This window comes from Bactrocera oleae, chromosome 4 (genome assembly GCF_042242935.1).
Source record: "Bactrocera oleae isolate idBacOlea1 chromosome 4, idBacOlea1, whole genome shotgun sequence".
Lineage (NCBI taxonomy): Eukaryota > Metazoa > Arthropoda > Insecta > Diptera > Tephritidae > Bactrocera > Bactrocera oleae.
Window position 1 is genome coordinate 27,790,106 of NC_091538.1, and position 12,831 is coordinate 27,802,936.

General features: G+C 34.9%; 1 protein-coding gene across 1 annotated transcript in view; it reads right to left on the minus strand.

The window, feature by feature from the left end:
- Positions 1 to 2,989: 2,989 nt before the first annotated feature.
- Positions 2,990 to 12,831, minus strand: part of Lipt1 (Lipoyltransferase 1) — a 39,425-nt gene continuing 29,583 nt past the window's right edge. Inside the window, exons 3-4 of the mRNA XM_036356708.2 lie at positions 3,261 to 3,614; positions 2,990 to 3,207 (exon numbers count right to left, since the gene is read on the minus strand). Coding sequence (XP_036212601.1) covers positions 3,043 to 3,207; positions 3,261 to 3,614 — 519 coding nt within the window. The 3' untranslated portion in view covers positions 2,990 to 3,042. The remainder of the gene's footprint in view (positions 3,208 to 3,260; positions 3,615 to 12,831) is intronic.

The window sequence follows — 12,831 nt, forward strand, 5'->3', positions numbered from 1 at the left end:
TAAGTGCCAAAACCAAAGTTGCAGATTTTTTGTGCTTTATAGTACATAAGCGATTGTGGTACTTAAGTGAGTGGTACCAAAAAAAATAATTTCTATGTATTTAAAAAAAAAAATTCCCGTTTTCTTTAAAAAATTAAGAAAAAAAAACGTGAGATGCCGCAAGACACAGGCAGATAAGAGGGATTGGAGGAGTGATACTTAACAGCAAAAGTACGCCTACGATCATGAATGAAAATGTTGTTGTTGTGTAATTTACTTTAAATTTGGCTGACATATTGACTTGTGACGATTGTGGTAAACCTAGCACAGTAGGCAATGGGAAAAACGGGAGCTGATCATGCATTCGGTTGGCAACCTTCAGAGGGTAGAGTTCAAAGCAAAATTTTAATTAATAATATAATTCAATTAGTTGTATAAAATTCTCGATTTTTTTTTTAAATACGTATTATATATTTGGGTATAATAAAAGACACTACTGCTAAATATATCGCATTGACAAACCTTTTTTTAAATTAATTTGCAATTATGTTGTCAATAGATATATGTATTTATTTTCTACTTTCTTCTCTATTCTATTCCTTTCAGTAACCTTTTTCCACTAACATTAAATTTTTGTCTGCACATCAGCAGAGTATCAGCAAATATGCAAAAACGTTGCCGTACTGCTGCAATTATTACCTAGATCGAACGCACCCATAATATTTTTGACATGAGAGCCGCGCGTAAAGATAGCGATCAGAGAAGTGGCCCATCGAAGCCAGCTAATTAATGTATTGGAATTTCAGTAGCCATGACTTGCTGGGTACATTTTAAGATTATATACTTAATGGTTAACGATTAAACGATTGAATTACGTTATTGCTCACGAAGGGTTCACTAAATATGAAAATGGACATTAGGTTTGGCTTTTATTATAAGGGCGGAAATGTTGGGGCCAAAACTGATGAGTTGCGCATACGAAAAACCTTCGTGACCTCTCAAATTTATAATATTATATACTCACACCAAGACGGCAATTAAGTTGTTTTGAATTATTATAGTTCGCATAGGAGGTTGTCGCACTGTGGTGGTTATTAGCTGACTTCTCTATCCCAACACTGGTTTTGGTATTGAAATTTATTTCTAATATATTTACCTCCACCTCCTGGAAAATTTTTGTTACGAGTAATTTTTGACACTTTAACGGCTGGGATTTAGAATATCATCCTCCGAACTCGGGAATAAAATATAGCCAAGTATTGTTATAGAGATATTTGCACTTAAAGTTCAAAAATTTAATAATATAAACAATCGGCCAAATTCCCGTTGTCGTTTCCAAGTTGTTGTGGTTGTTATCGTCGCTTCGTTTCTACTTGTATATTCGTATTCTTGAATATCGTAACGCCAAAGAAAAGTTATCGAAATTTTAAATTAAAATGTAGAAAGTATGTTTACGCCCATAATAAATAAGACAATCCCTCCTCATCTCCTTCTCCTGTGGCTCTAGCTTGTTGTGTACCATTTTTTCTTTGTTTTGAATTTTGTGTCCTTCTATACACCTTAAATATATATAGATATAAATGTAAATACCTTTATGTCAACCGTCTTCGTCGCCACATGGAAGTGCATACCGTTTTCTAGAAATATCCTTCCAAAAAATATGGAAAATCAATGTTTTATTCCCTTTCTTAAATCTTTGGTATACGCAGGATTTTATCCTTTTTTTTTTTGTACTCATACTCACTTCAAATAATCACTGGTTTTTATCTCGCTCTCAATTACTACAACGACAAAGATTGACTGTTTTTATGTGGTTATCATAGTCGTTTCAAAAAGGGGAGTTTCAATTTATTTTCGATAAATGTCAAAAAGGTTTGTTTTAAAACGAAAACGACAACGGGAATAGAGCCGAATATCACGGCTGGATCATATATCACTGGCGCCATGTGCACGTGAACGTGCCCAATTGATGCGACGGAGATAAATCTGGAGCTCACTCCGCTCCATATTGTTGCGGAACGTACACAAAGAGGATAATTCTAGATAGGACGTCTTCAGGACATGGAAGAAGGTACCGATGGCATTTCTTCTTAGATACGACATTACCAAGATAATCTATGTTGAGGAAAATGCTAAGAAAAGAGAGTATATATATAATATATTTTTTTAATTTGGTGGATGGGTTGAGTATAGATGATAACCATTGGTTGCACATGAACGAATAACAAATAAAGATGTTTCAAAAGTGTAGACATGAGCATTTAACGTACTCTGAAAAAATTCAACATTATGATTTTTAAGAGTAATTGCTGTATGGAGTATAAGCATTTCAAACCACACTTTGCGAAAATGTATTATTCTTAGCACCAGTTCTATATTAAACCAAGAAAGAACGTTAACTTCGGTTGCACCGAAGCTATAATACCCTTCACAAATACAAAGGCTCCTTACAAGAACTTGATTCTGATCGTTCAATTTGTATGGCAGCTATATGATATAGTGATATGATCTGAACTATTTCTGCGGAGAATACATTGTTGCCTTAAACAACAACTTGTGCTTAATTTCGTGAAGATACCTCGTCAAATGAAAAAGTATTCCATGTAAGCACTTTACTCCGATCGTTCAGTTAATATGACAGCTATATGCTATAGTCATCCGATCTAAACAATTTCTTCGGAGATTAGATTGTTGTCTTAGAATATAACTCATGCCAAATGTCGTGAAGATGGCTAGTCAAATAAAAAAGTTTCCCATACAAGTCGTTTATTCCGATTGTTCTCCGACTCTTAGTGAGAAAAGGACAGGTGCAAAATTGAGCTCGATAGCTTCAAAACTGAAGGACTAGTTTGTAAATATACAGCTCATCATGCTGATCATTTATGTATATATTATATATGGTCTCTAACGTTTCGTTCTGGGTGTTACAAACTTCGTATACCCTGCTCAGGGTATAGCAAACCATAGTTATAAGGTTATGAAATATCTTATATTTCAAAATCATTATAACTAATCATTTATTGAATCTATTTATTTGAAAATGAAAAAAATATACAAATTATATTAATGGCTGTTTATAGCTTGTATTATGTTGTCGGTAGATGCTAACTTAAGAGCATTTATAATTTTACTTAAGTTTTCTTCATTGTAACATTTGCGATGTAAGCTAGATACCACCGGTAGTTGCTCTCGATTTGGCATCGTAATAGTTACATTGAGGATCAGACCCTAAAAGGCAAAAAATTTTATCTATGTTAAATTACAATAATTAAATTACACACTTTTTCCACTTGTACATTGAGAATCATTTTATGTTCTTTATCCTGATCTTTTAAGAATAACTCCTTTTCAACTGAAAACTTCGGTGTTTTACCATATATCCACTCCCAAGAATTGAATTCTGTTCTTAAGTCGCCAATTCCTGGAAACCATTTTTCTGTGGGATTGATAAGTTGGAAACCACGTTGTTTCATAATTTGTTGATTTCCGCCATCTCTTAACTCTGTAGCAAAAGTTCTCAGGTACTCATAACCAACTGAAGATATTAACTGCGATGTATTGACATTGCGATTTATTTCACATAAATTTTTAATTGGTGAGCGAACTGAAGGCGTTGAATTGCTAATATAATTGACCTGCAAATTTTTAAATAATTAAAAAATTCATTTTTATATTTTTTCTAACCGATATATTGTAATATATTTCTATTGTATGGAAAAAATACTAATGCTAAATATATTAAACAAAACAAATAAGAAAGGGTTGGGTTTGGAACATTTTATACTCTCAAAATTTGCAAAGATAAAAGCCTGGTCATATTTTCAGGTGTTGGCAAAACTTCATCTTATACCAGGTAGGGATAAGTTCGGGTGTTCGAGCATCTTATGTTCACACAATGTATAACGGAAAAAGCCGGGGAAATCCGATTACATTTGGTATCTTATTAACTTATGTTATATTTCAGACCGTAGACTCTCTTAGTTTCGTTACTACATTTTGCATCATATTAATATTAAAATCAACCGAATTGCATATATTTATGGCATTTCTCGAGTATATTCGAGAACATTTATGAATATATACAAGTATTTTTTGAAGACACCTAACACACTGACTCACATATTCGGCATAAGGGTAGTCAGAATTTACCAAATACAATTTTTTGTTTACACTTCATTAAGGTCTCACAAATATTCTCCGAATATTTAAAGTTGTTTGGCAAGAATTTTCGGAGATGTGAGCATATTTGTAAGAGTTATTACTTTCTTGCAACATGTTGCTACAGAGTATAATAATTTTGTTCATCTAACTATTGTTTGTATTACCTAAAATTAATCCAGATAGATATGTAGTTAGATATATATAAATGATCAGGATGTTGAGATGAGTTGAGTTCCGGGTGACTGTCTGTCCGTCCGTTTGTCTGTGCAAGCTCCGCCCACACCCCATATAACGGCTTTGTTACAAACTATTAAGTGTACAACTAAATGCGTCAGAGACATACAATTTTTCACCCGAAATGGTACAATCTCCATATCTGGGGATCTACTCGTGCGATATTTCAACCTAATTCCGTATGTCATAACATTACAGTGCGAAAATGGACGAAATCAAAACAAAAATCCTCATTTCCCATATAACAATATGTTAAATTCCATTTGATTATTTCACTTTCCAGTATACAAATCAAGAACCAATCAATATATCTGGATGAAACTTATGACTAAAAATTGCACAAGATTATCTATTAATAAAACAATTTTTTTAAATATTGCCCTCAAAATTAACTCGGCATCAGACATTTTTTCTAGTTTAAAAGATCTGGCTATGTTCGTATGTGAGATGCAATCGGTTTTACAACGGCAAACTTCGAGAACTTGTCAACGCAAGTAAGGAACGATTTTTTGTCCGTTGAAAATTTGTCAATGTGGAGCATTTCTCCAGCATATAATGGAATTGGTGTTACCCCAAGTATTTGTTTCTTGGGGTGCCTGTCGCGTTTCGCTTTGGTACATGTTTTGCAAATGATCCACCACCTCATTGCTTAATTTTGCCATTTTCGGAAAATAATAATCACGAAGGATTTGTTTAATATTTTCCTGAGCGGCACCATGCGCGCGATTGTGTTCAGTGATGATAATTTCAGTTTGTTCATCTTTGTTTGTAATGTCGACAACGATATTCTTGCAGTGCCACTTAGTTGCCGAAAAATTTAACACCAAATCATGTTGTATATTGAACAACGTCGGTAAATTACAGTAAATCGCGTTTACTGAGTTGGTACTAACGAGTGGTTTAAATATTTCGAATAGAGCGTTTTTATGTGTAAAATTTATTAGGTGGCGTATTTTTCTGCCAAAGAGTATGATGTCTATTTTGAACGGAAATTTGGCTTCTTCGAGAACGAACTGGTTTTTGAAGCAATTTAAATGCTTTTCTGTCGAATCGATCGTGAGGATACTGATATTTCACTCTAAATTGTCGCAGCATCTGACTGCACTTCATTTTTCAGATTGTTCACATTCTGTCGGGACAGAGCATGCGCCAAAAAATTTGCTTTGCCGGGTTTGTAGAACACTTTTGCATTGTGTTTATCAATGTATGATTTCCATCTCTTGATTTTCGCATTTGTGTTCTTATCAGATACAGCGAAAGTGAGGGGTTGGAAGGGGTTGGAGTAACAACTCCTTTTCGTTTGTGGCTTAGTGCGCTTCGCTTTGTTTTAGCGTTCGCGAAATCATGGTAATGGGTTTGCCTCCTTGAGACAGAACAGCAACGATGCCATCCATGGAGGCGTCAGTGGTTAAGTCAAAAGACTGTTTAAAATCTGGGTACATGATTTTAAAGGGTACAAAGGGTAGGACTTTTTCTCCTTTGAGAATGTTGATCAATGGCCTCGCTATTGACGCGAAGTCCTTAATGAATCCCCTGTAATAACTAGCTAGGCCAAGGAATGATCGTAAACTGAATAAGTTTTTTGACTCAACATATTCCCGTATGGCTCTAACTCGGGGTCAGTTTTTGCCCCGTTTTTGGTTACTACAAAGCCCAAGAATTCGATAATCTCTTTAAAAAAACTTCGTTTTCTCTCGTGATACCCTCATATTGGCATCGCATTAGCATTTGAAAATTATGTTGATATGCTTCACGTGGTCGAACTCATTTTCGTAAAAAATTATGACGTCATCCACGTAAACGTAGCATATCTTTCGTATGTGTTCCCTCATATTGTCGTCAATGGTTCTTTGAAAAATCTCCCTGCATTTTTCAATCCAAAAGGTAGACGGCAAAGCTCGTATTTTCCACCGTTTACCGAGAACGACGTTTTTTCGCGGTTCTGTTCTGCTAGTTAAATTTGGTAGTACCTCGACTTTAAATCAAATACTCCGTTTTAATACGGATATAGTTTGGCATAGATTGGTTCATTATCTATAGTGCGGATCGTGGCAGTGACCGAAGTGTTAAAGGGTAATTGCCTCGTTAGAAGTCGAAAACGTCGTTGAGCTTCTCAATATCATGCTTTTGAACTCCTTTTTGACGGACATGGGCACTACAATATCATTAACATCTGTGAAGTTTACATTGTCATAGTAATGGAAGCTCAATTGCTCTGATTTGTTTTGGTATTTGATATTGCTATTTAGTAAGTCCAAAGCCTGCTTGTGTTAACATGTCGAAGCTTCTAATGGCATCAAAGGTACTTAGTGTATCAAGTACAAAAGATGATGAAATTTGGCCAAAAATTTTCATAAGGCATTTGTTTGTTATTCTGTTCGAACCATGTACCGAGCTCACAGTGAAGGGTTTTTCGACATGAATTATTTTTTTTAGCTCCTTTACGGCCTTAATGTAATTCTTTGCCGCCCCTGTATCGATTAATATTTTTAAAATTTTCCCACCCAACTGTCGTTAAATGTGTCCTCTTCAATTTCAATTGCAGCAGCCTCTGCTGCGTTTTCCTATCTTAGTTTCTCAGCATTAGGGTCGCACTGAACAGCATTGTTCAGCTTTTCAGCGCTGCCTAAACTTGGAAGAAAAGTAAATTTCCATTGGCTCTGGGGCCTGTCCCTGTTCAGTTCTTCTATTCGTTTCATGGTAACCATTGCTGTTTCCTGACGAAATGAGGGTTTTTTCGCTGCCCCGTTATTATGCTTTCCCTGCTTTGCATAGGCGCGGTTTCTATGGTCCTCTTTCCCGTGCTCTCTTTCTGCTTTAGCTTTAGCGTATGAGGCCGAAAACATGCTACGCTCGATGCTATCATCTGCTTCTCTAGCTAATGCTATAGCAGATGCTAGATCCTTCGGCTGAGCCTGAAAAACAATAGATTTGAGTGATTTTTTAAGACCTAAAATAAAGGCGTGGAGCGCGTCAGTCCTAACCTCATCATTCAGAAGCGTTGCCTGCACCGCTTCGTGTGTCATTACGATATGTTCGTAACCAGAGTTAGTTTTCTCTTAACTTCGTCATAATATTCTATTAAGGTCAAGTCACCTTGTCTAACCATCTCGAGGCCTTGCCTCAGAAGTCGTAGGGAGGTTCTGTCAGCGTAAGAGCAATCTAGTCTGGCTATGATTGCATCAAAGTTCAGGACAGTATTGTGTGATACTAATACCGCTCTGGCTGCTCCTCTAACTTTATTTCTAATGATTGTTACCGATTGGTAATGCGTGCAGCTACCGTCAAAAGGTTTGAATAATTCGTACGCATCAACGGCTGATTTCCTTCATGCTACGTATTCTTCTGACCCGCCATTAAATTCTGGGACTGATTTTATTATGTCCAGAGGAATATTGCAATTGATCTGTGGGTCCACAGAAATTCTTTTATAGTCCTCAACTTGTGGTTATTTACCCGCTCATTCATAGCGTGAGCCTGTGTTTGAAATCTTTGTTCTTGCTGCGTTAATGCTTCGCTAACAGCGGTCACTATTAATGCTGGCACAGGGAATTTGGGGATTTAGACGTCTTGCTCTATGTTGAGCAGTATTCAAATTTTGTTCAAAAGACCGTTCCTTGAGATTTTCCCGCCTTTTGATTTGTATTGATAATTTGTTAGGACAGACGTACATCAGAATCTAACCTACAATTAGCATGACTTACAGTATTTTGTGACTGTTTACTATCTCTATATAAAGCGTTTGCACGAAGAACTCTCATACGTCTACTTAATCTAGACATATACCTTATATAATTCAGTCCGTCTGGGTGTGAAAAGTTATATCTTAGGTGCTGCTCTCTTTCACTGTAATCGAGGTACTATGGTATACTGGTGCACATATGTATATGTGTTTGCTCGCCACTGTATATAACAATAGTTTAAACACTATACAACTAATACACTAAAATTAGTTTGAATAAAGCACTTTGCTGGCCAAGAAATCTATTATAACTGAAACTACAAACACAGTGTACTGATATTTATTATACTCTTGCAACATGTTGTTATGGTATATTTTTGTACACACAGCTTATGTACTTTTGTATACCTATATATAACATATATATTCACATACATAGTAATACATAATGTTTAGTTATATTTATATTTTAGAAATTAGTAGTTTATTTCATTGTATTGAAATTAGGTGCTCGGAAAACCCCTCCGTAAATTGCTTTTGTCTAACGCTTTTTAAAACAGGGATCTATGGTACCTATTTTGAACGGTCTGCTCATGAAGGCTAAATTAACAATAACTTACATATAATTAAGTATGGTATATACATATGTAGAGCAGGTATGTATATTTTCTTCTTTCTGTCTTAATATCTAAACCTTTCATAAGCTGCCAACGGCGCTGGGTAAATCCCAAAAAGTATTTAAATGTGATTTTCTTGAGTTTACAGCTCACCTCATGACCTTCATATTAAAATGTGTCGCGAAACTGAAATAAAAGACAATAGCATTTAAACCGATGGGGTCGCAGTTTATCTATTACAACATAAAAACGATCTTTAGCCCTTTTGATACTACACTACTAATATTTATTTCACGCGATTTTTTCTAGAAAGATATTTTTGCTCTATACAAAGTCTAGCACTCTAAGAAACTTTTTTACATTGTTGTCTGGTATATTTTGTTATAAGTTCAACATGATGGTTGAGAAAATATACTTATTCACTGATTATCCCCAAATATTAGAAGAAATATTTGTATATCGAAATCTATATCTATCTCGATTAGTTTAAGGTGATACAAACAACCGTTTGGTGAACAAAAATATACCCTGTTGCAACATGTTGCGAAAGTGTAAAAATATTGCGAAAGAATTCAACATTTATTATTTGGTATCTTATTAACTTATGGTATTGATCATAGACTTATTTAGTGTCAATACTATTTTTTTTCTCCGAAATGTTAACTTCAATTAATTATCAAATTATCGAAAAAAATTATACCATTTGTAGTACATGTGAGCTGAGAAAATTCGTCGACCGATTTCACACATTTTCGGCATTAAACTATTGTATATCTAATATTTTACGTTTATATAAAGCCAAAGGAAGTTTTAATTTTTTACATACAGTATGTTGGAGCTAGGGTCAATATATCTCCAAGAATGGGTACTAAGGCGGAACCGAGAATTTTGTACTCTTGCAATTCGCAAGAATCAAAGGCCAGAAAATTTCTTCAGGTGTGGCAAAACCTTATTAAAAAATGTTGAGAAAGAATTAAACATCCATTATTAAATGAAATCATGATTAAATTACAATCAAATTTTGTATCTTCTTGACGTATATTAAAGGCCAAAAACTTAGTCTCAGTTTAATTGATATATTTTAGTTTTATATTAAACAAGTAAGGAAGGGCTAAGTTCGGATGTAACCGAACATTTTATACTCTCGCAAAGTCAAATGATATACTCGTATATTTTCATATTTTGAGTCAATTTTATATATATACAAAAATATTAATACTCACTGACCGACATATTCGGCATAAAACTGGTAAGTATTATAAGTAGTATACGGAAGTAGAAGGTAGTATTAACCCGATTTTATCAATTTTTGCCAATACTACATACTATTGTACTAAGCCACAGACTAATAAAATGCTCCCACTGTTTCATTATGGTACCTCACATACCATCATATGGAGGCAAGTCAGACGAATGTTCAAAAATCCTGATATTAGTTACATGGGGGCTAGGTAAAATTTTCACCCGATTTCATCCATTTTAAGCACAAAGATACCTTGTTATGAGTAAAACACGCTCACTCACATATTGGCCGATAGGTCACCCGGAAGTTCAAAAATCTTTATATTAGGTATATGAGGGCGATAGGAAGTATTGATCCGATTCAACCCATTTATTTATTTTATTATATGAACTTCAATTATATATCTTACACATTGATCGCGCTTTTAGTAGTTTTTTAACAGTACCGTTATATCGGGAGTGAGCGATGTTGCCACCCGATTTTTTCAAATTTTTACACTGTCGATAGAGGTGCTAAAAGCATTGGTTCTGAGTGAATTTTGTTATTATAGCTTTAGCAGATGAGCCGATATGCACATTAAACCTATTAGGGGACGGGACCACGCCCACTTTAAAATTTTAACTGCGGACGCCCCTCCCGTATGTGATCCTGAATACCAAATAACAGTATTGTATCTTATTGAGGAGCTTAGTTATGGAAATTTATTCGTTTTTGATTAATGGCGTTTTGTGGGCTTGGCAGTGGTCCGATTACGCCTATAACAGTATTGTATCTTATTGAGGAGCTTAGTTATGGAAATTTATTCGTTTTTGATTAATGGCGTTTTGTGGGCTTGGCAGTGGTCCGATTACGCCTATCTGCAATACCAACCATCTTACGATACCAAGAAATATTTGTACCAAGTTTCATAAAGATATCTCCATTTTTACTCAAGTTACAGCTTGCACGGACGGACGGGCAGACAGACAGTCAACCGGATTTCAACTCGTTTCTTCATCCTAATGATTTATATATGTAGGTATATATAACCCTACATCTAACTCGATTAGTTTTAGGTGATACAAACAAACGTTAGGTGAACAAAACTATTATACTCTGTAGCAACATGTTGCGAGAGTATAAAAATATTCTAAAACGAAAAATACAATTCAAAAATGCGTTCAGCAACCTAAAAAAAAAACAAAGGTTTACAGTTCTTAATAAACAACGCTCAAAACTTTAAAGCACAAAAAACAAGAAAAAACGTTAACTTCGGTTGCACCGAAGCTATAATACCGGGCAGTTTGTATGGCAGCTCTATACTATAGCCGATCTAAACTATTTCTTCGGATTTTGCGCTCTTAGACAATAATCAGTTCAATTTAGGGAATATATCTCGTCAAATGAAAAAGTTTTCCATACAAGTATTTGATTCTGATCGTTCAGTTTGTTTGGCAGCTATATGCTTTAGTGGTCCGATATCGTCGGTTCCGACAAATGAGCAGCTTATTGGGGACAAAAAGATGTGCAAAATTGCAGGTCGATATCTCAAAAACTGAGGGACTAGTTCGCGTCTACACCGACAGACGGACATGGATAAATCGACTCAACTCGTCCTCATCATTTTTTAAATTACCACATGGTTAAACAAAAATCTAAATATCACTCAATCTAAAGTATGGGGATGTTTGAGCAAGCAAATAACTGCACCAATATAGCAGCCCTGTTGATATTCTTCAGATACTCAGCTGATACTTTAATTTTGGAATTTAAAGTAATATATTATGCATAAGTATAAATACTTTAAATAAAATAAATGATATTAATTAATTATAAAATAAAATAAATAGCGATTTTGTTTAACTTTCTTTTTCCATCATAAATTTTGGTGATGCCGATTTTGTCAGTTTTGCGATCATGAAATGTAAAAATTTGAATTGCTCGAAGGCTCAACATTTTTGAATGTTGCAACATTTTTACGTCTAATATAATGCTTTGCTCTATTACCGTAGTGATTGAGACTCGATTTCCTATTATTCAATTCTGTACATTAATAGGCACGTCTACGAATATGTGTGCACAATCGTGCAGCATAAACAAGGATGACATGATACGAGACTCTCTCATATTTCTCTCAAACGCGGTCCCTAAATAAGTTGGTAGCAAGAGTGATAGGGACAGATTGCCCCACCCAACTAACTATGATATATGCGTGTAATACAGAATGAGAGCAGACAACAAGTAAAAACTATCAAATCACCCGTAAATTGTATACACTTTTGAAAACTTCTGAAATAAACTTAATTTAGGTATTAGTTAATAATGAAAAATTTTTAGTGAATAGAGATGAAAAATATCTTGTAACAAATAAGGAAGTGCTAAGTTCGGATGTAACCGAACATTTTATACTCTCGCAAAGCAAATGGTATACTCGTTTGAGATTTCTTTGTGGATTGACCGATATTTTCGGTAGAAGGTCAACTATAGGCACTGGGGTCCACATATTCAGTACTTAGGGGCTTTAGCAGTTTTTGTTCGATTTAGACAATTTTTGGGCACAAGGTGGCATACTTTAAACGTATTATTCACGCATAATCATTGTTGCTTGATTTGCATACTGGAAAGTGAAAGAATCAGATGGAATTGAAAATGGTGTTATATGGGAAAAAGGCTTGGTTGTAGTCCGATTTCGCCCTTTTTAGCACTATAATATAGAAATATGAAAATAATGTTGTATACCGAATTTGGAGGAAATCGGTTAAGCAGATCCCAATATATGGGTTTTCACCTAAAAGTGGGCGGTGCCACGCCCACTGACTAATTTTGAACGCTGTTTCTATAAAGTCATCTCATACCATCCCAAATATAAAATTTAATGTCTCTGGCGTGTTTACTGCTTGGTTTAACGCGCTTTTAGTATTTTTTAACGGTACCGT